General features: G+C 45.9%; 1 protein-coding gene across 1 annotated transcript in view; it reads right to left on the bottom strand.

The window, feature by feature from the left end:
- LOC137528922 (cytochrome P450 2A5-like) overlaps positions 1–26993 on the bottom strand; it is a 56221-nt gene extending 29228 nt beyond the window's left edge. Inside the window, exons 1-4 of the mRNA XM_068250689.1 lie at positions 26800–26993; positions 20919–21081; positions 15495–15644; positions 7112–7272 (exon numbers count right to left, since the gene is read on the bottom strand). Coding sequence (XP_068106790.1) covers positions 7112–7272; positions 15495–15644; positions 20919–21081; positions 26800–26979 — 654 coding nt within the window. The 5' untranslated portion in view covers positions 26980–26993. The remainder of the gene's footprint in view (positions 1–7111; positions 7273–15494; positions 15645–20918; positions 21082–26799) is intronic.
- Positions 26994–27636: the final 643 nt, after the last annotated feature.

The following is a 27636-nucleotide window of genomic DNA, read 5'->3' as shown; positions in this document are numbered from 1 at the left end:
GTAAATAAAGAGAAAATCTTTCTCAGCATTTCCCATTTTAATCGTGGCTATTTTGAAGCCAATCCTGATGTAATTTTCTCACTTATTCTCCTCTGCCTGATTGTGTATGCATTGCCTGCCCTTCACTATAGAAAATGCATTGTCTCAGCCTGAGAAATATTGGCCAATAAGAGAGGAACAGAGGTGTGGGAGGGGAAAACAGGAGGGAAAGAGGCTTCAGCCAATCAGGCTGCATTAGTTAAGTCTGAGGGGAAGTAGAGAAGCAAAAAAGGACAACCCAGCATGCCCTGCAACTTCCTTTATGTGTACCAAATTTTGTGTGTACCAAATAAGAGTCAGGTAAACTGAGGAATGATCATTTATCACCAAGAAAAGTAATAGTGATTTTAAAATTTGTATTACCTGGTTAGCATCCTTATTACTTGTTTGCCAGATAAAAATAAAGAATTGATTTTTTATTTTATGCTCGACAGTTACACTTTAACCACTTTCGCCTTCAAGACATAGCTCCTACGTCCAAATATGTATGCTGGACGTAGGAGCTACGTCTATGAGTAAACAGAGCCGCAGGGGTTTGCAGGACCACCTGTTAGCCCGGAGATCAATGAATGGGAAAGCAGTTTCCATTCATTGATCTAAGTCCCTTAGAACAATTGCTGGCTTCTATGGAGAAGCGGCGGTTGTTCTGTTACACCTCCCCTCTTCACTTCCTGTAAGTACACTTACAGGAAGCCCCCCAAAAAATTGGCTGTGGCCATCTTGTGGCCAAATAGTAAAACTACATCTACATACATTTTTATTAAAATGAATAGATATGTTTACATTTAAAAGTAACTGTTTACCTCCCACACACCCAAAAATATTTAAATAAAATTTTTAATTAAAAAAAATTACAATAAAAAAAACAAAACATAAATAGTTACTTAAAGCGGATCCAAGATGAAAAACTAACTATAACAAGTAACTTGTCTATATATCTTATCTAAAGTTTAGATAGTTTACACAGCAAATCTAGCTGCAAACAGCTTTGATGGAATATGATTGATTATTCCTGTGATACAATGACAGCAGCCATGTTGTTTGTAAACATTACACAGAAGCAGGCTTATCTGCATCTTGAGCAAAAAAAACTAATCCCCGCCTCCTCCTCCCTCCTCCCCTCTGCCTCTGAAATCTCTGGCTAGTAATACCTCCCCCTCCTCCTGCCCAGAGCACCCATGAGCCCTTGCTACTGTCTGAAAGTGCCTTGGCTCTCTGAAAACCTGTGGGCGTGGCTTCTTTAGTTTATAGGGCTTGTAAATAGTGATGGACGCAAAACTGAAAAAATGCACCTTTATTTCCAAATAAAATATTGGTGCCATACAATGTAATAGGGACATAATGTAAATGGTGTAACAACTGGGACAAATGGGCAAATAAAATACGTGGGTTTTAATTATGGCAGCATGTATTATGTTAAAGCTATAATGGCCGAAAACTGACATATGCATTTTTTCAATTTTTCTCTTAATATTCCCATTAAAATGCATTTAGAATAAAATATTTCTTTGCAAAATGTACCACCCAAAGAAAGCCTGATTGGTGGTGGAAAAAAAAGATATAGATTATTTCATTGTGATAAGTAGTGATAAAGTTATTGATGAATGAATGGGAGGTGAAAATTGCTTGGATGCATAAGGTGAAAAAACACTAAAGGCTGAAGTGGTTAAGCAATGGTTGCAGAGATTACCAGCAAACAGATCCAGGTGCTGATTTTATAGATGCATTTTGCTAAGGAAATGTTTAAAAAACATTGCTGCAATCTCAAATATATACCATATATACCAGCGTATAAGACGACTGGGCGTATTAGATGACCCCCCAACTTTTCCAGTTAAAATACAGAGTTTGGGATATACTAGACGTATAAGACTACCCTGGCCACCTCTGCATCCCACCACCTACTTCTCTAACACACAAAACATGTCTCCTCCATCTATCTGGCCCACCCCTGTCTCATAATAGATCAGAATATATTAAATCAAAGAGGATCTAAGTGCGTCACATCAAAATGATAAAACTATAAAAGAACATAGAACTGGCATTACTGGGTGCTGCAGTCATCCGGGGGAGGGAAAAGAGATCAGGCTGTGCATTCCATTTTCAGAACTGGTAATTACAGCACTGCTGTCATCCCTATAGCTTTTTGCAAACAGCTGCTCGCGTGAGTAGCAGAGCAGCTGCCTGGTTCCGGGTCACCTGACTGGTGACGTATGTGCTCCACAATACAGTATGTTCCTCCTCTCTTCCAGCATGAGCGCACATGTAGCAAGTGGAGTGCCCACGTCACCAGTCAGATGACCCCCCAATCATGGGCGTCCGCAGAAAATTTTCCAGGGGGGGGCAAAAAGGAGGGGCGGTAAGCTGTGCGGCGCGCGTAGCGCGCCGCGCCAAAAAATGGGTGTGGCCAAGGACCAGAATGCGGGTGTGGTCACGGGTGGAGCTAAATTTACATGAAGTAAGCAATGGTGGGACATTAGACTAGGACAGTGGTGGCGGCGAACCTTTTGGAGGCCGAGTGTCCAAACTGCAACCCAAAAGTCACTTATCTATCGCAAAGTACCAACATGGCAATTTAAACTAAATACAAACGTTTTAACTCGTACATGAACATTATGGAAAATCCAAGTTGAAAATAAACTGTGAAGATAAACAATTTCATCCATCCTACTCCTGAAAAATGTATTCATCTTTTTAGAACGTCCCAGTTTTCATTTTCTGTTTTTAAAAAAACTAAAAAAGTAGGTTTAATGCTATCATGATGATGATTCAGCTTTTTCCATAGTCTCGCAGTCAGCAATCATGTGACCCTCAACAACACAAATTCAGCAATCATGAGGCCCCCATCAAGACAAATTCAGCAATCATGAGGCCCCCAACAAGACAAATTCAGCAATCATGAGGCCTCCAACAAATCATGAGGCCCCCAACAAGACAAATTCAGCAATCATGAGGCTCCCAACAAACCGTGAGGCCCCCAACAAGACAAATTCAGCAGTCATGAGGCACATAAATAGACAGCATTTCACAATATAGACAGAATGCCCCTTAATATGGTAGACACCTCTCACCTGGCTTCTGAATTTTCCTCTACTGGCGGTGATGCTGGGCTGGCCTGGCTGGCGGTGATGCTGGGCTGGCCTGGCTGGCAGTGATGCTGTGGCCTTTTTGGCAGTGATTCTGGGCTGGTTGACTGGTGGTGATGCTGGGCTGGCTGGCCTGGATAGTTAAGGTAGCGCCAGGAGCCCTCCAGTGTGGGTAGTGACAGGAGCCCCCCGAGTTCAGGTAGTGACAGAGACCCACAGTCTAGGTAGTGACAGGAGCCCCCCAGTTCAGGTAGTGACAGAGACCCACAGTTTAGGTAGTGAAAGGAGCCCCCCAGTTCAGGTAGTGACAGAGACCCACAGCTTAGGTAGTGACAGGGACCCCCAGTTCAGGTAGTGACAGGGACCCCCAGTTCAGTTCAGGTAGTGACAGGGACCCCCAGTTCAGGTACTGAAATGGACCCCCAGTTCAGGTAATGACAGGGACCTTCAGTTCAGGTAGTGACAGGGACCCCCAGTTCAGTTCAGGTAGTGACAGGGACCCCCCAGTTCAGTTCAGGTAAAGACAGGGACCCCCAGTTCAGTTCTGGTAGTGACAGGGACCCCCAGTTCAGGTAGTGACAGGGACCCCCAGTTCAGTTCAGGTAATGACAGGGACCCCCAGTTCAGGTAGTGAAATGGACCCCCAGTTCAGGTAGTGATATGGACCCCCAGTTCAGGTAGTGACAGGGACCCCCAGTTCAGGTAGTGACAGGGACCCCCAGTTCAGGTAGTGACAGGGACCCCCAGTTCAGTTCAGGTAGTGACAGGGACCCCCAGTTCAGTTCAGGTAGTGACAGGGACCCCCCAGTTCAGTTCAGGTAATGACAGGGACCCCCAATTCAGTTTAGGTAGTGACAGGGACCCCCAGTTCAGGTAGTGACAGGGACCCCCAGTTCAGTTCAGGTAATGACAGGGACCCCCAGTTCAGGTAGTGAAATGGACCCCCAGTTCAGGTAGTGAAATGGACCCCCAGTTCAGGTAGTGACAGGGACCCCCAGTTCAGGTAGTGACAGGGACCCCCAGTTCAGGTAGTGAAAGGGACCCCCACGAACGCTACAGAACCCCTTGTGCTGTCCCCCAATGTAAAGTGTGCGCCCAGGTGCCCTGTGCGTGTACGTTACCTGTCTGTGTCCACCAATGTCTCAGCACTGCTTCACATACACACATCCTGGGTGGCTACTGCCATATACGTGGGTGCATGTTGATGTATACGCATACCCCGACAACTACGTAGAGCATATGTATGTGAGGCAGTGCAGAGACGGACACTGACAGGTAACATACACTGCACAGGGAACCCGGGGACACACTTTACATTATGGGGTCAGTGCAGGGGTGGATGTGGGGTCACAAGGCTGATTCTCGACAGAGTTCATGCTGAAATCAATCGAGAATCAGCTTGTGGTGTATGGGCAGCTGACAGATCTCTCTCTGATCAGATTAGTCAGAGAGAGATCTGTCTCTTAGTGGATCTGCCCACAATCGTTAGATCTATGGGCACCCTGGTCCCTGAGCAAAGTCCTAGATAATTGTTCTAACTTAGTGTGCCCTTGTTTATTTCCCCACCCTTCCCCCCACACTGTCAGCATGTATGTATTTATTGCTGCTCTTTCTCCCCAGCAGGTGGTCAGTCTCTGTTTTTATCAGGAGTGACAATCTCCTGATCTCCTGGCAGCACACTGATTAGAGCAGGGGATGTGTGAGTCTCCTGACAGGCAGCTATGCACTGTGAGCCGCTCAGAGCTGTGTATATCAGCATCCTACTGTTCATATGCTACATGCCGATATACACAGCTCTGGGCTCACACAGGGAACAGCTGCCTGTCAGGAGACTTGTCCTCTCTCCTCTACGCTGATTCCAGTCTCCCACCCCCCGCAGCTCGCCCTCACCTCTGCCATGTTATCACATTCAGGGGGATGCATTGTAGCAGCACTCGAGACCTCGAACGTCTGGCTGGTGGGGGCGGGGCAAAGGCGGGCCAGTGGCAGATCCACAAGCTCTGTGGATAGGATACTATGCTATAAGGAAGGGGCGGAGAGGTGGGGAAGAGCTGTGTCTCTATTGGCCAGGGGGCGGAAGGAGAATGTAGTAAGAGCGCTGTGGGGAGAATGAATGAACGATCGGGAACTTTAGTAAATGTTAGTAGTGGACGACCAGGGGGGGGCAGCTGGCGGCCAGGGAGAGGCAACTGCCCTATTTTGCCATATGTAGGGACGCCCATGCCCCCAATCTGGAAGCTGCCCTGCTACCCGCGCGAGCGGCTGCTCGCAAGATGCTAGTGGGATTGCAGGCTTTGACTTGCAAATGGATCTTTCCGCGATGGCTGCTGCACCCAGTATGTCATTTAAAGCTCTGCCTGGCACAATACACTGACACCCGGCACCTGTCACTCGGCTTATAAGACGACCCCCAACTTTTCAGAAGATTTTCAGGTGTTAAAAAGTCAACTTATACGCCGGAATATACAGTATTCTAAATCCGACATGCAGGTTGGTTGGCCAAGAAGCAACAATGGCACCCTGAACGTCTTTTATTGGAAAATTTCTTACAAGCAGGCCCGGATTTACCTCACAGGAGCATATAGGCACAGATGTCCTGGTACCTTAGATTTTGCAATGCATGAACCTACAAACCCCACCAAACTGCACAGCTAGTGTGCTCAGCTGTCACTTCTCCCTTACTTCCCTTGCCTCTCACAGGTAGCTACAGGTGCCCCTTAGTATTAGGTAGCCAGAGGTATCTATTAGGTAGCTAAAGGTGTCTCCAAGTATTAGGTAGCTGGAAGATGAAGGGAGATCTGATCAAAGGAATGCCGAGAGCGGGGTGAGTAACGTCTCATTTACACTCTCATCAGGACTATGCATAGGGCAGGAGGCAGGGAGGCAATCCAGAGGGGGGATTGAGCTGTCTTTTCGTCATCGGGCGTCTGTAGGCATGTGCCTACAGTGCCTTATGGTAAATCCGCCCTGCTTACAAGCAGAGTTGGTGTTCGAATTCAGGATCCTGAATTTGGAAACCTAAATTACGCTGAACGCTACACTTCAGCACCCAAGCTGGTGTAAAGGGTAATGGGGAGTTCACTCTCTTGTGATTCATGCCACACTTGACTTCAATCGTCTGATTTTTCCTCCTTCAGGCTGGGAAGGAGGAATCATTGGAGTCACGTGACGTGCGATGTGATCCACAACTTCGTGACCCTGTCCACTAGAGTGGGTGCTGAAGTCTAGTGTCCAGAATAATTTGTGTTTCCGAATGCAGGATCCTGAATTTTAACAACAACTTTGCTTGTCAGACATAGGAGACAGAATATCTGCCCCCCCCATCTTTTGCAAAGCTTGTCACTTTGTCTGGTGCTCAGGAGGTAATGGGAGTAGTAGCATGGGTCGCTTACTGTGCTATCTGATCACCCCCTTAAAGTGGTAAAATTGTGAGCGGGCTCGCGGATGTCCCACGTCATCTCCATGGCAACAGGACATCAAGTTTTGTTGCAATGGAGATGATGCAAGACATCGATGAGCGAGGTGAGTCTTAAATCCCCTGTTGCCCGCTCACAATTTTACAGGAAGGGAGGGTGGGTGGAATTTGAAGAACGTGGCCCTTGGTCCGCACAATGTGGCCCGGGCCGTGTAAACTTTTCCCAGGTCTGGTATAAGACAATTGTAGCCACCATCCCCACCCAACCCATAACAATTTATACTACAACACTTGCTTTGATGGTGGTTCCGGCTCACAATTGTACAGGGAGGGAGGGTGGAAGGAGCCTGTCGGCAGGCTGGTGAAGCAGCGCACGCGGGCTGGATGCGGCCTGCGGGCTGTAGTTTGCCCGGCGCTGTATTATAGCCACTGGCAGAAGGACCTCCTGGTTTTGAAGGTCCCCACAGAGAAAGGGGAAAGGGGTTGTAACCTTAGGGAAGGGCCCCTTCAAAGTTTTGCTAAGATGCCCAATGATCAGTAGTTCTGGCTAAACTCCAGTTTAGAGACTTACAATACCCCATGTTGCAGAAAGCATGAGGACGAGTTCTTTCAGTAAATTCAGCAGATTCATGAATTTCTCATCTTCATAGTCAAAGCGTTCTCCAAAAACAATGGAGCAAATGACATTGGAGACTGCCAGACGTAGCGGATCTGTTGGATCGAAGAAGGTGTCTAGACAAAAAAGAAAAAGAAAAGGTACATTTAATGTTGGTGAAAAATATATGTAAAACAAATTGTGAAAAGAAAGTAAACTTGGGCTATAGTAGATAATTCTCTCAGTATCTACAATCACCCTCTTTCCTACTCTGGGTTTTCTCTACCCAGTTCTCACCTCCTATACTTTTTACTTTTTTACTCCCTCTCTTCTGGTATATTAATCTCCATTTTTTTCTACAACTAAATCTATTCTGTAGTTGCTTAGCTATTCAATGAATTTTAAACAAACACACAATGGGCTTGATTTACAAAGCGGTGCTAACTGTTAGCACGCCTGTGAAAAGCCCCTTAGCATGCCTAAGAGCTTTTCACGTGCTAATTTGCACGTCAAATGCATCGCGCGCAAAGTTATGCGTGCAAAACTTTGTGTGCGTAAACCTTTATGCGCACAGTAAACCTTTATGCGCGCAGAAAACTTTACGCGCGTAAAGTTTTGCGCGCATAACTTTTCGCACGATTTATTAAAGCTTTGTGCGTGCTAACTACTTAGCACCCTAGTTAGCACGCACAAAGCCTTTAGGCGTGCTAACTAGGTTAGCACCGCTTTGTGAATCGAGCCCAATGATGGTTTGAATTCATAGACCATGTTAACTTATATGTGCATCTCTCCTGCTCAGACATGACACTGCCTTTAAAGACTTTAACCTCCTGAGGACCACGGTCTTAAGCTCCCTGGTGATCAGGCCATTTTTTATCAAAATAGGCCACTGCAGCTTTAAGGACTTGCTGCAGGGCTGTACAACTCAGCACACAAGTGATTCCCCCCCCCCCCCTTTTCTCCCCATCAACAGAGCTTACTGTTGGTGGGGTCTGATCGCTCCCCCAAACGTTTTTTAGTTTTTAAATACATATTTATATATTTTTTTAATACATGTTCCTATTTTTTTTTATTCCTCCCTCCCCCCGCCAGCTAATCAGCGTGATCGGCGGTCATAGACTTCAGCCTATGACAGCGGCTCACCTCCCTGCCTACAGAGGGGACAGCCGTGTCACATGCCTGTCCCCATCACAGTGCTGCCTTAGATCGCAGAGCTGTACAGTGTTATTAGCCATCTAACAGTCTCCGAGGGGCAATCGCTGGTGGGAGACTGATGGTGGAGTGGAGCTCCGTCATTCCAGTGGGGATGCGCGCACATCAGCACGCGCGATCTCCTGCAATCCCCATTCCAAGCCATTCACCCCAATCGGCATGGAGTGGTCCTGGGGCTTCCGCGCTGCTCACGCCAAGCGGCAGTGAGTTAGGCAGTTAAGGGACACCCGAGGTGAAAATAAACAAATGAAAGAAATGATTGTATCTATCTTCCATCTCCTAAAAATGACTTTTTAAGATATTCCACAGTTTATTTTATGTTTAAATCTACTTTTTAAGTTTTAACTGTTTTATTGTTTTTGCTCAATGACACATTCATTGAAGTATGCCAGAGCTAAAATCTATCAACTATTGACCCTTTTTATCTCTTTCCTGGTCCCAGAAGCCATTTAAAAAATAACCTTTAAAACTAACCTTAACCCCCCACGCTTAACCCTTAAGAATCCCCCCCCCCTAGGATCCCGCCATGCCTAACCCTTAAGACCACCCACCCCCAACCCTTAATACCCCGCCATGCACACCTAACCCTTAAGACCCCCCCCCCCCTCCACCGCCTAACCATTAAGATTCCCCCCAACCTTAAAGACCCCCCCCCCCCCCCCCCTTCCCCACAGCTAACCCTTAAAACCTCCTTGCACTTATCGGGCACTGCGGGCACACAAATAACCCCATAAATGCCCATTAAAATACCAGCATTGAGGGGAAATTTGGGCACCTGCGGCGCCTGATAAAGCCCTGTACACGTTGCAGCTTATGTAATTTCTCCGCTATAAGGAGACTGCTGGTGCATACTGTTACATTTGGGCACAGCGCACCGGTTATGCCCATAACGAGTGCGCTACATAGCAGAGAAATTACATTAGCACCATACTAGCGCCCAAATCTTTATAGCGATATTATTATTATTATTTAGTATTTATATAGCGCCAACATCTTCCACAGCGCTGCACAGAGTATATTGTCATGTCACTAACTGTCCCTCAGAGGAGCTCACAATCTAATGCCTACTATAGTCATATGTCTATGTATGCATTGTGTAGTGTATGTGTTGCAGTCTAGGGACAATTTTAGGGGGGAGCCAATTAACCTTTCCGTATGTTTTTGGGATGTGGGAGGAAACCGGGGTGCCTGGGGGAAACCCACACAGACATGGGGAGAACATACAAACTCCTTGCAATGTGGCAGAGAAATTATATTAGCTCCATACCAGCGCCCAAATCTCCTCACGGCTTAATTGCCGTAACAGTATTTGTGGGGCTTCATTTAGAATCTGTGTCCATCGACATTATGAATCTGAGTAATTCCTCTGCTGTCTGACAAAAATGCATGTCGCAGTGCATAGGCATCCCACACCGTGCTGCAGTATACAAGTGAAAAATGACAGATTTTAAAAAATAACCCTATCCTGTACTTATGTGGTGTGCGTTGTGTTAAGATGCAACACTATGGGCCCAATTCAATTCACTTTTTCTCCTAAGTTTTCTCCTAGGAGATGATTTTTCATCTTTTGTTTAGCTGCTTCCGGACGGCCGTAGTTAAAATCTATGCCCTGTTTAGGTCCTGCCAGGGCATAGAGTTCAACTTCCGCATTTGTGCACTCCCACCATTCCCATTGCTCTCTCCAATCCAATCATGCTACTGACTGCTCACTCTGCTGTCACAGTGACACAGTGACAGCAGAGCTTTGGTGCCTCAGGCTCCTGACCTCGTGATAACTGAGAGCCTATCACAGTACTGTGTACAAAAGTGAAAGAACGGCTTAAGAAAGCTAATTTATTGTTTTGTCGAATATTTGTTGTGTTCAAATATATGAACTATAGACTTATTTATCTGTTCTCGTCTGGCAAAGAACTGGTCTTCTGAGAGCAAAGTATTTTATGGCTATTCCTTATCAATGAGTGAGGTATAGTCTGACTGGGTCCCATCTGGAGAATAACTGTCTGTTCCATAGCTGTATATTAACTCTTTCAGGCAGAGGAAGAGGAAGAAGAATAGAAACACAGCATATTTATTTGTGTGCTTGGAACTCTACATACATATATCTATTTAATCATGTCACTTAACCACTTCAGCCCTCAGTCATGTTTCACTTTATGCATCCAAGCAATTTTCACCTCCCATTCATTCGCCAATAACTTTATCACTACTTATCACAATGAACTGATCTACATCTTGTTTTTTCCGCCACCAATTAGGCTTTCTTTGGGTGGTTCATTTTGCTAAGAGCTACTTTACTGTAAATGCATTTTAACAGGAAGAATAAGAAAAAAAAACGGAAAAAAATCATTATTTCTCAGTGTTCGGCCATTATAGTTTTAAAATAATACATGCCTCCATAATTAAAACCCACGTATTGTTTGCCTAATAGTCCAGTAATATGCTTGACTGAACTTGGCTCTGTTGGCTCAATCCTAAGTCAGGAGAGCTGGTGCCGGTGCAACTCCTCCAGGCAGGTACACCACCCCTCCTCCACACAGTGATACTTAGATACAGTAGAAGGAGGCACTCCACAGGCAGGAACTTGAGTTCAATTTTATTGCATGTCGATACACACTACATGTTTCGGGCTCCGCCCTTCATCAGGTGTCATCAGGTGTATTACACCATTTAAATTATGTGCCTATTACAATGTATGGCCACAATATTTTATTTGGAAATAAAAGTGCATTTTTTTCGTTTTGCATTCATCACTATTTACAAGCTTATAATAATAAAAAAAAATCGAAATATTTCATTTTTACATGGATAATTAAAAAGTTTAGACCCTTAGGAAAATATTTACTTTTTTTATCGTATTTTGGGAGAGTGGGATGTACATAGTAATTTTTTAATGTAAATATGTGTTTATTTTTTTTTTTTTTAATGTAGATGTAGTTTTACTATTTGGCCACAAGATGGCAACAATGAGTTTGTTTATATTACATCCCTCTAAGGCCTCTTGCACACTGCAAGCGAGTCCGATTCAGATTCCGCTTTTTAATCAGTTTTTACATCCGATTCAGATTCAGATTTGCAGTTTGGTCCCTGCACACTGCAAATCGGAATCTGAATCGGCTGTAAAAACAGATTAAAAAGTGGAATCTGAATCTGAATCGCTTGCAGTGTGCAAGAGGCCTAAGTGTAACATGTATGCTTAGAGGGACATAGGGGGGAACGTAGGAGGCAGAAAGAGCGAGGCTTCTGAGAGAAGCCGTCGCTTTTTCTTCCATGGAAAGGGATCAGTGATCGGGCTTCATGTCCCGATTCACTGATTCCCTGACTGATTCCGGCTAACGAACCGCGGGCCGGAAGCGTGAGTGCACGCACGCGATTGGCCGCGGGAACGCACATGCGGCCTTCTGGACGTATATTATACGTCCAAAAAGTTAGAGTAGTTAAGCTTCCCTTTAAAGTGGGATTGTCACCATAAAAATCTCAACAGCAACTGGTCTGAGTGTATTAAGTGATAAAGACGCTAATCCTGCATTGAAAACTTTCAAAACTTTTTCTGCTGCAGTTTGGAGTTATCACATACCTTATACCCCGAGGTGACACGTGACGTGATGAGATAGACATGGGTATGTACAGTGCCTAGCACACAAATAACTATGCTGTGTTCCTTTTTTTCTTTCTCTGCCTGAAAGAGTTAAATATCAGGTATGTAAGTGGCTGACTTAGTGCTGACTCAGACAGGAAGTGACTACAGTGTGACCCTCACTGATAAGAAAGTCCAACTATAAAACACTTTCCTAGCAGAAAATAGCTTCAGAGAGCAGGAAAGAGATAAAAAGGATCAATAGTTCATATATTTTAGCTCTGGCATACTTTAATGAACGTGTCATTGAGCAAAAACAATAAAACAGTTAAAACTGAAAAAGTAGATTTAAACAAAAAATAAAACGGTGGTATATCTTAAAACAGGGGTAGGGAACCTATGGCTCGGGAGCCAGGTGTGGCTCTTTTGGTGACTGCATCTGGCTCACATACAAATCAGTAGGGGTTGATTCACTAAGCTACACTGCTCAAGCAGCGCAGCTTAACGTGGCTGCGCAAGTAACATTTTCAAAGTAGGCATGCTACTGCTGTAGCATGCACTACTAACTTACTCACGCTACTCCAAAACGAACAACGGCTGCTCCTATTGTCCCACCCTGGACCCTATCAGGTCCAGTGACATTGAAGGACGAGATCTCCGCCCTTTGGGCCAATAGGCTGCTTGTCACTTGACAGGCAGCCCATTGGGCCAAAGTGCAGGGATCTCGTCCTACAAAGTAAATCAACCCCCAAGTCAGCTAGCTAATTGTACAAGCTGTTAGTTGGTATTTTTCCTCTCTGGCTCTCAGGGAAATTGCTGATGTTGCTGAAACCCAAGAGTAGCTGAAGATGTGTCTGACACTGCAGCTGCCTGACGGATCAACTGTATACACATCACCATGGCAACAAGGACGTGAGCCCTCCTGTCCCAGTTTGAAACATATTATATGGCTCTTGCGGGATTACATTTTAAAATATGTGGCGTTTATGGCTCTGTCAGCCAAAAAGGTTCCTGACCCCTGTCTTAAAAGGTCATTTTTTTAGGAGAAGGAGATAGATACCATTGTTTATTTTATTAGTTTATTTTCGCCTCGAGTGTCCTTTAAGAGCACTGGCCTTTTAATTGCCATTGCCATCGGCTGGCAAAACAGTTGCATGCTGGGGGGCTCTTTATCTATAATATATTCCTCCTCTTTCCTTTATTAACACTCCTTCTAATGACATAAGACAGTGCACTTCCTAGTATAGACTTCAGTGGGAGTGTCTGAAGACTGTGGAAGGAGGGTAGGTAACGAATACACAATTAGCATGAGAAGAAAAAAAGAAGAAAAAAAGAGTGAGGGAGGAAATGATGTTAGGATTAGTTTCATTCAAAGGTAACTAAGATGGAAACTGTCTAGAATAGGATTCTCTGCTTTTCCTTTATAAAATTCACAGGAATCATAACAGACAGTGCAATACATCTGTTATGTAAGTAGAACTAGTATTTATCTACTTAAATATGTGTTTTGTATTTCTCGGTTAGCATGGGTGTCGCTTGTTCTTTAAAGGATACGTCCAGAGGATAAAAAAGAATTCCACTTACGTCATCAAAATCCACAGCTGACGTCATCAGGAATGTACTGCGCAGGCGCGGTAGTTCTGCATCTGTGCAGTACAGTCCTGATGACGTTAGAGGTGGAGCAGTAGAGCACACAAGAAGCAGACCCGGAAACCCATCTGGCGAGGTCTGCCTCTGCAGCAGAGAATACTGCGGCTGCCAGGGGCTGGAGGAAGCCCCAGGTAAGTGGATTTTTTTCCCTGGACATATCCTTTAAGGGACGAGGTAAGGCAACTAAGGGGTTAGGAATAAGGGTAAAGTAGGAGGTTAGCCGTAAAGGGTTAGTGTTAGGTTTGGGAGCACAAGGTTATTAAGCAGTTAACTGTGAGGCAAAATTGCTTTTAGTTGACATTTCAGGAGAGGGGAAGATGCACAACAGGGTGGTGCAAAGGGATCAGTGAATAATGGCGCACAGCGCCTATGCATAAAAATGGCGCCGCATTAAAAAGATACGCTTATCGCTATTTATCGTTAGTACTGCATAATAATGGCGCACAGGGAAAAAAAGAAGAAAAACGGCACACACTAACGTTTTTTATCAATAGTGGCACACACTAACGTTATTTATCAATAGTGCACACACTAACGTTATTTATCAATAGTGGCACACACTAACGTTATTTATCAATAGTGGCACACACTAACGTTATTTATCAATAGCGCCCTACATAAGCCAAACTGCAGACGTTATTTAACTGCAAAGCGGTGAATGGATTTAATGTAACACTGTCAAGGTTAGGGTTGGGCACCACTGGGGGGTCTCAGGGTTAGGCACCACCAGGGGGGTCTTAGGGTTAGGCACCACCAAGGGGGTGGTTAGGGTTAGGTACAGGGAGGGTTCTGTGTGAGAGTAGGGTTAGGTATAGTTACAGTACAATATACACCACCAGGGGGGTGGTTAGGGTTAGGCACCACCAGGGGGGTAGTTAGGCACCACCAGGGGGGTGGTTAGGGTTAGGCACCACCGGGGGCGTTTAGGGGTTAGGGATAGGTACAGAGAGGGTTCTGTGTGTTAACGCTAAATAACGATAAGGCTTTAACGCTAAATAACAATAAGGCTTTAACGCTAAATAACAATAAGGCTTTAACGTTAAATAGCGATAAGCGGCAAATGGATTAGCGGCAACACTGTGCGCCATTATTCACAGGCGCCATTTTCAGATGGATGCGGTGCAGAAGCCAGCAGAAAAAAAAACACAATGCACTTGTTCATCATTACAGTGCACTTGTTCCTCGTTTGTGTGCCAGTGTCAGGGTGTGCTGCACACACGCTAGGTTCTCAGCCACAATGACACCAAATGACCTTATCTAGTAGTGACTGGATAGTGTACTGGTGAAGGGCACTGCCTTTGACATGGGAGGCCAGGGTTTGAATCCTGGCTAGCAGGGATGAGTTCACTCATGATTCAAATGAGGCTTAATTGCTGTAGCTGTGTGGCTGGAGAATAAGGGGTTATTTACCCATAATTCTGCCATCCTGCCTGCGCTCCAAACAGCCTGCACGCGTCCTATTGGTCACGTTGCAAGCCTCACTACCATGCACTTCCTCCCTCCGGCTTGAAGGAGGAAGTGTGCTGAGGTGAGGCTTGCAATGCGACCATTAGGAAGTGTGCAAGCTGTTTGGAGCATAGGCAGGATGGCGGAATTATGGGTAATTAACTCCTTATCATCCAGCCCCACAGCTGCGGCAATTAAGCCTCATTTGAATCACAAGTAAGTACTCGTGAGCCCATCCCTGCTGGCTAGGGTCAGTACCTATTCAGTAAGAAGTCCTTGGGCAAGACTTCCTAATACTGCCGGATGGCCCCTTGAGCTTAGTGGCTGCAGCTCTTGAGCGCTTCGAGTCCAACAGGAGAAAAGTGCTATACAAATGTTAGTATTATTAGTCTGTGAGCAAGGCTTTAGCTAATCTTTGCATTCTGTCTTGACTCTTACCAGTAACAAAACTGTCAGTATATAAAACATCTCACCAACCTCCGTTTTTCCTGAAGACGTCTCCCAGGTAACGGGCCTCTTCCTGGATCCGCTCCTCAATGCCTCTCTTCCCCATTCCAAAATTCCTCAGAGTGGTGAGGGAGAAGCGCCTCATCTGCTTCCAGCGCTCGCCGTTACTCAGGATCAAACCTTCCATTGTTTGCAAGGAGAGATTGTAAAAACGCTGCAAGCATGCACTTCAGTAATGGCTAGTGTAGAAACAGAATAATACTATGCTATGCCTCTGATTCACCCAAACCTTGTGTTTGCTTGCCCAGTCATAGCTGTATCTGACACAAACTATACTGAGCCTTAAAGCAGACCTGAACTCTGAACTTCCTCTCTGCTCTAAAAGATAAGCAACCGCATACTAACAGCATGCAAGTAGTTGCTCTGCCATGGCAGTTAGCTGACACAGCTGCCAGATCAAATTACAACTTGTGATTAGTCACAGTTGAGGGTGAATTAGAGAGGTTTAGGGCCTGTACACACTGCTGCGCTTTTAAAATCGCATACGATTTTAAAATCGCATGCCTTAACCTTCCTGGCGGTAACCCCAAACGTAGTTCAGGGTAAGCCGCGCAGGAGGTTTTCTCAGGCCCTGCTGGGCCGATTTGAATAATTTTTTTTTTTGCTGAACGCAGCTAGCACTTTGCTAGCTGCGTCAGCACTTCGATTGCCGCTGTCTCGCGCTCGATCGCCGCTATCCGCGTCGCAAGACAGCCCCCCCCCCTAGACCCCTGCGCTGCCTGGCCTATCAGCGCCGGGCAGCAGCAAGGGGTGGATCGGGACTCCCTTAGACGTCACGACGTCCATGACGTCGGTGACGTCATCCTGCCCCATCGCCATGGCGACGGGGGAAGCCCTCCAGGAAATCCTGTTCTTTTAACGGGATTTCCTGATCGCCTATCGCCGGAGGCGATCGGCGGGGCTGGGGGGATGCCGCTGAGCAGCGGCTATCATGTACCGAGCCCTCGGCTCGCTACATGATAAAAATAAAAAAAAATAAAAAACGGCTGCGCTGCCCCCTGGCGGTTTTTAATATACCGCCAGGAGGGTTAATAAGAATAGAAAAAGCGCATCGCACCAGTGTGTACAGGTCTTCATGATTTTCATTATTTTTTAAGAGACCTTGTGATTAAAAAGCGCGTGCGATTTGAAAAGCGCAGTGCAAGCGCAGCAGTGTGTACAGGCCCAAGAGACTCTGTAACAAAAATGTCATCCTGTTTTCTACCATCCTACAAGTTCCTAAACCTGTTCTAATGTGCTCTGGCTTACTGTAGCACTTTCTACTATCACCGTCTCTGTAATAAATCAACGTATCTTTCCCCTGTCGGACTTGTCGCCCTGTGTCTGGAAGGCTGCCAACTTCGGTGTTGTGGATCTGTGATGCACGCCCCCCTCCAGGCCCCCTCTATGTACACTCACGTGTGTGTTATTTACATTAGCCAGCTTTTCTCTGCTCTCTTATCTTTTACAAGCTGGATAAATCCTACTATGTTGTGAAAGGAGTCACATACTGAAGAATTACAGACACCAGGCAGTGCTGTCTGCAGGAAGAAACAATAAGCTGGTAACTGTTCAGTGGGTGAGAGCTGCAGGGGGAAAGAAACACACAAATGATCTCTTGAGATTCATAAGGAAAGCTGTATACAGCCTGCTTGTGTATGGATATATTTTCTATGTGTGGACATACTGTACATCAACCTACTTCCTGTTTTGGTGGCCATTTTGTTTGTTTAGAAACAAACTTTTAAAATCTGTTTTTGACTAGTTTTAATGCGGCGGGGAGCGGCGAAATTGTGACAGAGGGGAATAGGAGATGTCCCCTAACGCACTGGTATGTTTACTTTTGTGCGATTTAAACAATACAGATTCTCTTTAACTCTCTAAATATATACAGGGTGCATTTCTCTATTCTTACCTTCTGTCCTGTGCAAGAGTTCAGGTTCACTTTAAGAACGTTTGTGAGAAACACATTCTCCACAATTGTTAAGGCAAATAGCTGGACTGTTTGTTCAATATTCTGTGGATGAAGATGGAGGAATCCCGTAGACAAGTTGTCTGATCTCTAATTCAGTGGTCCCCAACCACCGGGCCGCGGCCCACTGCCGGTCCGTGGACAGTTTTCAGCCGGGCGGCGGCAGGTCTGGCCTCTTGCCCCCCCTCCCCCCTCGGCCACCACTCCTGTTACATTATGAGCTAGCGGCCGCTTCCTCTTTTACATTCTCCCGTAGCCCCTCTCCTCTTTGCAGCATCTCCTATTACAGCAGCGCATCCTGAGGGAAGGAAGCAGCACAGCGGTTCCCATGGTAACGGCGATGTATATCGCCGCTATAGGAATCCGCTATCCTGCTTCCTTCCCTCCTTACAGCAGCCGCAGGACGCGCTGCTGTAATAGGAGATGCTGCAAAGAGGAGAGGGGCTACGGGAGAATGTAAAAGAGGCAGCGGATGCCAGCTCATAAGGTAACAGGAGCGGCGGCCGCGGTAGGAGGGGCTATACATGGGCAACTATACTAGCAATACAGGGGCAACTATACTAGCAATACAAGGGCAACTATACTAGCTATACAGGGACAACTATACTAGCTATACAGGGGCAACTATACTAGTTATACAGGGACAACTATTCTATACAGGGGCAACTGTACTAGCAATACAAGGGCAACTATACTAGCTATACAGGGGCAACTATACGATCTATACAGGGGCAACTATACTAGCTATACAGGGGCAACTGTGTTAGCTATACAGGGGCAACTATGCTAGCTGTACTGGGGTAACTACACACTGGGGGAAACTATACCTAGATACCCTATACAGGGGGCACGTATGAATGGTGGCTACCTACCTATCTATACACTCCAAAAGGGGGGGCGCTGCTAACCCCACCACCAACCCCACCACCAACCCCCACTCCACCATGCAACCACCCCCCCCCCCCCCCCCCCCGCCCCGAAGAGAAGTTTGGTCTGGATATCGGTCCCCGGACTGAAAACAAAATGGTTGGGGACCCTACTAGAGTGTCCACTAGTTGCTGGTATGCGTATCAGGGCCGGATTAACCCACTAAGCACCTCAAGCAGCTGCTTGGGGCCTCAGTCAGAGTTTAATGGGTTCCATCAGCATGTAATCAGGCCCTTTACTGTTTCTCTTTCTTCCTCCCAGCAGGAGGGTAATCACACTCACACTTCCCAGCCCCTGGCCCCAGCAAATGACACTGATAACAGCTGAAAGCAGAGCGGCTGTTTAAATTAACCCCTCCAGCCAGGGCCGGGCCGAGGCATAGGCTGGAGAGGCTCCAGCCTCAGGGCACAGTGCAGGAGGGGGCACACAATTCATTCAGTTGTCATTCCTAATTGTGTATGAAGCAGAAAGAAATAAGAAAAGGGGATACATAGCAGTGACTGCAAGCCAGATAACTAGATATTAAGGTGTTGGGGAGGTTGTGGGCCCTGTGGCCCTCTTAGTCTAATAGCAATCAGTGTGTGACAGCTGGGGTGGGAGGGATGGAAGGGCGCACTTTGGTGTCTCAGCCTTGGGTGCTGGACGACCTTGTCCCTGCTCTGCCTCCAGCAGCAGAGGCTGTATTTTAGTGTGTCTGTCTGTGTTATTTTCCAGTTACAAGCATGTGTTTCCTGCCCCCACCTCTTGGTCACTGACGGGAGAGGCTGTGGCACCATGTGTAGAGAGCATGGACAGACATACACAGAATACAGCCTTTGCTGCCTGAGGGGATAACTTACAGCCCCACTGTTTCCAGCTAGGTAAGGTGAAGGGGACAACTTGTAGAAAAAGTGCAGCTACAAAGAGCATATTAAAGGAAACCTAAACTGAGAAGCATGTGGATTTTTTCTTTTCAAATAATACCAGTTGCCTGACTCTCCTGCTGATCCTGTGGCTCTAATACATTTAGCCACAACCCCTCAACAAGCATGCAGATCAGGTGCTCTGACTGAAGTCAGACTGGATTAGCTGCATGCTTGTTTCAGGCGTGTGATTCAGCCACTACTGCAGCCAAAGAGATCAGCAGGACTGACAAGCAACTGGTATTGTTTAAAAAGAAACATCCATATCCCTCTCAGTTAAGGTTCCCTTTAAATAAAGTAAATTGGGCTAGGCAAACTTTATCAGCCCCCTATTAGTTGTATCTTTTGCTGTCTGTATCCCCCTTGCCCACCCCCAAACCAATGGAACAAGGGGCCACATACCTGCCTTTCATTCAAACTGTGCACAGCATAGCCTTCTCACCTCTCCTGAAGACGCACTACCATTCTTTATGCTGCATCCATCTATCTATCTATCTATCTATCTATCTATCTATCTATCTATCTATCTATCTATCTATCTATCATTCAGATATTTAAGGGGGGGGGGGTCCAAATCTGCTACTTTGCTTAGGGCCCCATTCAGCCTTAATCCGGCTCTGATGCATATCACTCAGAGTACTTGAAAGGCTCCATAAAAGAGTGCATTCCCTTTGGCAGGACATAATTTGCATGATCATGTGTTAGAGCTGGTCCACACAAGACACTGTTGCAGGACGGACACTGCAGTCCGGATCAGGGGAAGTACCCACCGTACTGCAAACTGATGAAAGTGCATCAGTTTTGCATCAGTTTCCGTTCAGGTTTTTCCCTGACAGAAAAAGTCTCCATCATTAGGAAGGAGTGGGAGGATTTTTTTGGGCCAATCATAAAGCTCAGGCTATCCGTTTTAACATCCGTTTTTTGCCAGTGGAGCTGGAGATGCGTTTTCTCATTGCTTTTCACTACCCCTGCGTGTATCCGTGGTCCTGATCCGTTGCGTGAAAATGCAGCAGATCCGGACCTTCCGTTCAGGTTTTGAAAACGGATCCCCGCAAACGCAGACGGATCCGTTTTTTACTTGGGTGAGGCTGGCTGCTATTTTCAACATTAGTATCCGGGACTCGGTTTTTCATCAGGTTTGAAAAACGCAGCCAGCCACGGATACGTTTCCGGACCTAGTGTGGACCAGCTCTTAAACCAGGAAGTCATCACAGCAAATCAGAACCTTACAAATCTATCAGCTGCTTCTCCATGAGTTCTCCTGGGCAGGGTCATCCCTATCCATAATTTGAGACAATGCAAATTGCAAAATAAATAAATAAAACGCTAGTGCATCGAAAATATGTACAGTATATCTATGTCAGATAATCAACAATTTGGTGGTACACACCTTATCAAGTAAAGAAATGTTTGTATATGCTTACAATATTTTTTTAATGAAAACTAAAATAAAACTTTTTGAAAAAAACTAAAAAAAACCTGATCATATGCTTTTCCGTGAGTTTTTACCAGGCAGGGCCATTCCTGATTGTTGAGTGAGTGTGGCTGTTTTTGTAGATTGAAATATTTTCTTAACAAAACTAAAATACATTTTTTGTTGAATGTCAAGCTCACCATAATCTTTGAAAAGTATGGATGATATTTCATTGGTTGCCCTGGCACTAAAGGCATCACTGCGATCTACAAAGGCCTCCTTCACACATTCATAACCAGCGAGAACCATCAATGGTTGATTGGCCAAATAGATGGTGAACACAGGTCCATACTGCTTACTCAGCTGAAAATACATATAGTTGCATAGTTATTTGGGTTGAAAAAAGGCATACATCCATCAAGTTCAACCAGAAAATAAAGTACAACACCAGCCTGCTCCCTCAGATATCCCTGTTGATCCAGAGGAAGGCAAAAACCCCTTACAAGGCATGGTCCAATTAGCCCCAAAAGGGGAAAAAATCCTTCCTGGCTCTAGATGGCAATGAGATAAAATTTTTGCATCAACACCACTGGGCATTACCTAGTAATTATAGCCATGGATGTCTTTCAATGCAAGGAAAGCATCTAAACCACCTTTAAATGCAGGTATAGAATTTGCCATAACTACTTCCTGTGACAATGCATTCCACATCTTAATCATTCTTACTGTAAAGAACCCTTTCCTAAATAAATGGCTAAAATGTTTTCCCCCCATGCACAGATCAAGTTCTCTAGTCCTTTTTGAAAGCCTAGGGACAAAGAGCTCATCCGCCAAGCTTTTATATTGCCCTCTGATGTATTTATACATGTAATTAGATCCCCTCTAGGGCGTCTTTAATCTAGACTAAATAAACCCAGTTTATCTAACCTTTTTATGGTAAGTGAGACCTTCCATCCCACGTATCAATTTTGTTGCTCGTCTCTGCACCTGCTCTAAAACTGCAATATCTTTCCTGTAATGTGGCGCCCAGAACTGAATTCCATATTCCAGATGTGGCCTTACTAGAGAGTTAAACAGGGGCAATATTATGCTCGCATCTCGAGTTTTTATTTACCTTTTTAATGCATCCCAAAATGTTTTTAGCTTTAGCTGCAGCGGCTTGGCATTGAGTACAATTATTTAACTTGTTGCCGATGAGTACTTCTAAGTCCTTCTCCAAGTTTGACGTCCCCAACTGTATCCCATTTATTTTGTATAGTGCTCGACCATTGGTACGACCAAAATGCATGACTTTACATTTCTCAAAATTGAATTTCATCTGCCATTTATGTGCCCATATAGCCATCCTATCCAGATCCTGTTGCAATATTTCCCTATCTTCCTGAGAGTTGATGATTCTGCACAATTTTGTATCATCTGCAAAAATATCAATATTGCTCACTACTGCATCTACTAGGTTATTAATAAATAAACTGAAGAGCACTGGAAACAGTACTTGAATATGATTAGGGATGGGATGACGAATACAGCGAATCCGCAAAGCCTTAGAGTATTGGGAAATATTTGGTATTCGTGGATTCAAATCCCAACGTTATTTACCGCTCGCTGAATCTCGATGTTGCCTCCCCACGCATACGCCGCCCCCCCCCCCCGCTCACCCTTGTCCTCCTCTGCTTGCCCCCCGCATAGTTGAAAGTATCCGCTCACCTATCCAGAGTGGAGCGCAGAACGGCAGACCTTACCCTGGCTTCCTTGTTCCCCCTAGTGACCGGCTTTTACTAATGCGTCATCAGTAAAAGCCGGTCCGTCCACTAGGGGAAACAGGGAAGTCATGGGAGAGGTCTGCCACTCCATGCTGGAGGTAGGGGGTACTTTTTATGCAGAGGGGGCGAGCGGAGGAGGCTGTGGGGGGAACAGGGAGCACGGGGCTACCTACACTGCAAGCCCCTATACCCTGCTACCTATACTGAGGCTCCTATACCTCATTACCTATACTGAGGCTCCTATTCTCTGCTACCTATACTGCAGGGCCCTATACCCTGCTACCTATAAAATGAGGCTCCAATACTCTGCTACCTATACTGAGGCTCCTATACCCTGTTACCTATACTGAGGCTCCTATACTCTGCTACCTATACTGCAGGCCCCTATACCCTGCTATCTATACTGAGGCTTCTATACTCTACTACCTATACTGAGGCTCCTATACCCTGCTACCTATTCTGCAGGCCCCCTATATCCTGCTAGCCATACTGAGGCTCCAATACTCTGTTACCTATACCGTGGCTCCTATACTCTGTAACCTATACTGCAGGCCCCTATACCCTGCTACCTATACTGAGGCTCCTATACTCTGTTACCTATACTGAAGGCCCCTATACCCTGCTACCTATACTGAAGGCCCCTATACCCTGCTACCTATACTGAGGCTCCTATACACTGCTTCCTATACAGAGGGTCCTATACTCTGTTTCCTATACAGAAGGCCCCTATACCCTACTACCTATACTGAAGGCTCCTATACCCTGCTACCTATACTGAGGCTCCTATACTCGGCTACCTATACTGCAGGCCCCTATACCTTGCTACCTATACTGAGGATCCTATACCCTGCTACCTATATTGAAGGCCCCTATACCCTGTTACCTATATTGAAGGCTCCTATACCCTGCTACCTATACTGAGGCTCCTTTACTCTGCTACCTATACTGCAGGCCCCTATACCCTGCTACCTATACTGAAGGCCCCTATACCCTGCTACCTATACTGAAGGCACATATACCTTGCTACCTATACTGAAGACCCCTATACCCTGCTACCTATACTAAGGCTTCTATATTCTGCTACCTATACTGAGGCTCCTATACCCTGCTACCTATACTGAGGCTCCTATACTCTGTTACCTATACTGAAGGCCCCTATACTCTGCTACCTATACTGCAGGCCCCTATACCCTGCTAGCTATACTGAGGCTCCAATACTCTGCTATCTATACTGGGGCTCATATATCCTGTTACCTATACAGTAGGCCCCTATACCGTGCTACCTATACTGAGCCTCCTATACCCTGTTACCTACACTGAAGGCCCCTATACCCTGCTACCTATATTGAAAGAGAACCTAAACTGAGAAGGATATTGTTTTTTCATTTTAAACTAATACCAGTTGCCTGGCTCTCCAGCTGCTCCTGTGTCTCTAATACTTTTAGCCACAGCCCCTCAACAAGCATGCAGATCAGGTGCTCTGACTGAAGTCAGACTGGATTAGCTGCATGCTCGTTTCAAGTTTGTGAATCAGCCACTACTGCAACCAAAAAGATCAGCAGGACTGCCAGGCAACTGGTATTGTTTAAAAGGAAACATCCATATCCCTCTCAGTTTAGGTTCCCTTGAAGGTCCCTATACCCTGTTACCTATAATGAGGCTCCTATACTCTGCTGCCTATACTTAGGCCCCTATACCCTACTACCTATACTGAAGGCTCCTATACCCTGCTACCTATACTGAGGTTCCTACACTCTGCTACCTATACCACAGGCCCCTATACCCTGCTACCTATACTGAGGCTCCTATACCCTTACCCTGTTACCTATACTGAGCCTCCTTTACTCTGCTATCTATACTGCAGGCCCCTATACCCTGCTACCTATACTGAGGCTCCTATACCCTGCTACCTATACTGCAGGCCCCTATACCCTGCTACCTATACTGAGGCTCCTATACGCTGCTACCTATATTGAAGACCCCTATACCCTGTTACCTATACTGAGGCTCCTATACTCTTCTACTTATACTGCAGGCCCCTATACCCTGCTACCTATACTGAAGGCCCTTATACCCTGCTACCTATACTGAAGGCACCTATACCAAGCTAGCAATACAGAAGGCCCCTATACCTTGCAAGCTATATTGGATGCACCTATACCTAGCTAGCTATACTGAAGTCTTCTATACTTAGATAGCTATACTGAAGTGATCCATATCTTGCTAGCTATACTGAAGGTATCCATACCTAGCAGGCTATACTGAAGGCATCTATACTTAGCTAGCTATACTGAAGGCACCTTTACCTAGCTACCTATACTGAGGGCACCTACACCTGGGTACCTATACTGCGGGCAACAGATTGCACAATTCTTATGTGCAGGATTCGTTAGATTCGTGATTCGAAAGGTTTGATATATTCAAGAACCTTTTTAGATTTGGATTCGGATTCAAAGACATTTTGATTCGTCCCATCCCTACGATCCCTTGACCACAACTCTTTGTTTTCTGTCCATTAGCCAGTTCCCTATCCATGCACACAGACTCTTCCCCAATCCTTGCATCCTCAACTTTTGCACCAGACCTTTGTGGGGAACAGTGTCGAAGGCCTCATAACAATATGACATTATTGTTACTAATTAGCAACATAGGATGAAATATTTACATAATGTATCAATTCTGTAGTCAATGCACCAAATTTTCTTTTGATGAATTCCTTTTGAGCATCACCTTACTGTTTTTGTGTCTCTATAGCCCTATATAGGCATGATGTCTGCTGTTGAGTAATACCTTGTTCACCTATTTTCAGCATTTTAGAGTGACTTTGTGGTGCCCAATATTGCCCTTGGACAGGACTCCCTTCCAATGTAGCATGTGCCATCAACATGCATTCAAGTGGAAGGAGCACATATGTTAGCTCTTGTAGTGTTAACATTTCTGCGTCAACATAGCTGGGGTGGCCACAGAACCAGGGTCAGCGTTACCATGAAGCAGACTGAATCACATGATTCAGAGCAGCTGACTGTAGGGGACAGCGTCAGCTCTACACTCAGCCAATCATTTTCAGTCTCTCCCTCTGCTCTGCTGCTTCTGCCTGACTCACAGTCAGAGCACAGAGCTTTCCTGCTGTTAGTCTGTAGCCCCTCCTTCTTTCTATTTGCTGTTCAGATTTAGTTTACCTGTATGCTGTGCATGTATGACTGAGGAAAGCATAGGGTGTATGTGTGCATGCGTGCGTGCATGCTGCCCCAGCACCTTTAGCCATTGGCACCCAGCTGCCCACTTACACATCCGCACCTAATAGCACCCATTCACTCACCTGTCAGCATCCAGGCCAAAACATGTAAAAAGGGCGCCGCCATAAAGATTAATGTAACTTGCATCCTGGGTGGTGGCGCATCCTCACAGGTTTGCTTCAGGCAGCAAAAAGCCGAGAATCTGCCCTACACTGGGCTGGGGGCTGCATTTAAGTTGCTACTCCTATTTCTATAAAAATAGGTCGGTGGTGTAATAGTTTTTTTTAGCTCAACATTAAAATTATGCCCAATTGTGCATTTAGCAGCAAGACTGGAGCATCTGTTTAAGGTACCCATTACTGATACAATCTTGATTGCAAAATCTTACTACTTCTATGTGAGGTATCCATCAGGAGCGCGTACCTAGGCCCCACCGGGCCCCCCTGCAGATTTTCAGAGCGGTCCCCCCCCCCCGGGGCCCGCATGGGGCTGTTTTGTGGGGGCTGGAGGGGTGGCAGCATGAGGGGAAAGCCGTGGCCACAGTCGACGGGGAGAGGTGAAGTTCCCCCCCTCACCGCTCCCCTCCAGCTTAAATGTGTGTGCGTGGGCAGCAGCGGGCAGCAAACAGATACATACCTTCCGTGCGCCCCAGCCTGCGTTCCTCTCGCTAGCCTCTGACGCGACTTCCTGTTATACCGGAAGTCGCGTCAGAGGCTAGCGAGAGGAACGCAGGCTGGAGCGCACGGAAGGTATGTATCTGTTTGCTGCCCGCCGCTGCCCACGGACACACATTTAAGCTGGAGGAGAGAGCCCCGAGGTGAGAGCCCCTCTCCCCGCCGACTGTGGCCACGGCTTTCCCCTCATGCTGCCACCCCTCCAGCCCCCACAAAACAGCCCGTTCGGGCCCCAGGGGGGGGCCCAGGCCCCCCCACGGGAGCAGGGGCTGCAGGCCCTATTGTTACGCCAGTGGTATCCATTGATAGGGTATTCACTACATAGATTTGGTAAGATTGTACAATCAAGATTGTACCATTGATGGGCACTCTAGAGTCCCCAGTGAATTCAGGATGGTTCATACTCACCTTTACTAAAGACTTTGGCATTTCCTTGATGCTCATGTGCAGCATGGTGCCCAGTATTGGTAGTGGAGGAGGACCTGGAGGCATGTTCTTCCACCTCATTTTCCTCTTCTTGTTGAAGAAGTAGACAACAAGACTGACACAGATAGCCAGCAGGAGAGTCCCAGTTATTCCCAGTGCCATTGTCAGCACCGATCTGTCTTCTACATGAAAGAAACATGAAATAAAAGTAATGTATATTGTGCAACTGGCTGGGTGTTATCTTACAACCTATCCTTATGGCTCACATGAGTCCAACGTGCAGAGATTATAGGATGTTACAGTAAGCACCTTCCATATGAGTCATTCTGTTTAAATTCCATTTTTACCTTATAGCAAACCTGAACTGAAATATAAAATTCAAAATAAATATACTCGTCATACTTACCTCCAGCTCAGCCTACTCATCAATCTCTTTATCCTTTACCGCATCCTGTTTGTCCACTGTGAGCAATAGAATTCTCTCTCATCCATTGTTAAAATGGTGATGACCCCATAACAGCTTCCAGGTCAGCCCTCCGTCAACCAGTAATATCGCTTGTGTCATAGAGAAACATGGACAGTACCTTGTACATCAGTTGTCCTTTCATTTATAACTGACAGTATCTGATATAGTGATAAAGGGCGCTAAGGCTTTCAGATTCCGAAGAGACAAGTCTGACTAGATCTAGTCAGAACTGGTAGGAATAGTTGTTAGAAGACAATGGTGAGCTTCTGAGGTGAACTGACGACAAGGTATGTAATATTCATTTGCCAGTATATCGTGTTTATTTTAATAAATTTTACTCGGTTCAGGTTCAC

The sequence above is a fragment of the Hyperolius riggenbachi genome, chromosome 8 (genome assembly GCF_040937935.1).
Source record: "Hyperolius riggenbachi isolate aHypRig1 chromosome 8, aHypRig1.pri, whole genome shotgun sequence".
In the NCBI taxonomy this organism is placed as follows: domain Eukaryota; kingdom Metazoa; phylum Chordata; class Amphibia; order Anura; family Hyperoliidae; genus Hyperolius; species Hyperolius riggenbachi.
The sequence above is the reverse complement of the archived record's forward strand: the minus strand, read 5'-3'. Positions and strand labels throughout refer to the sequence as shown.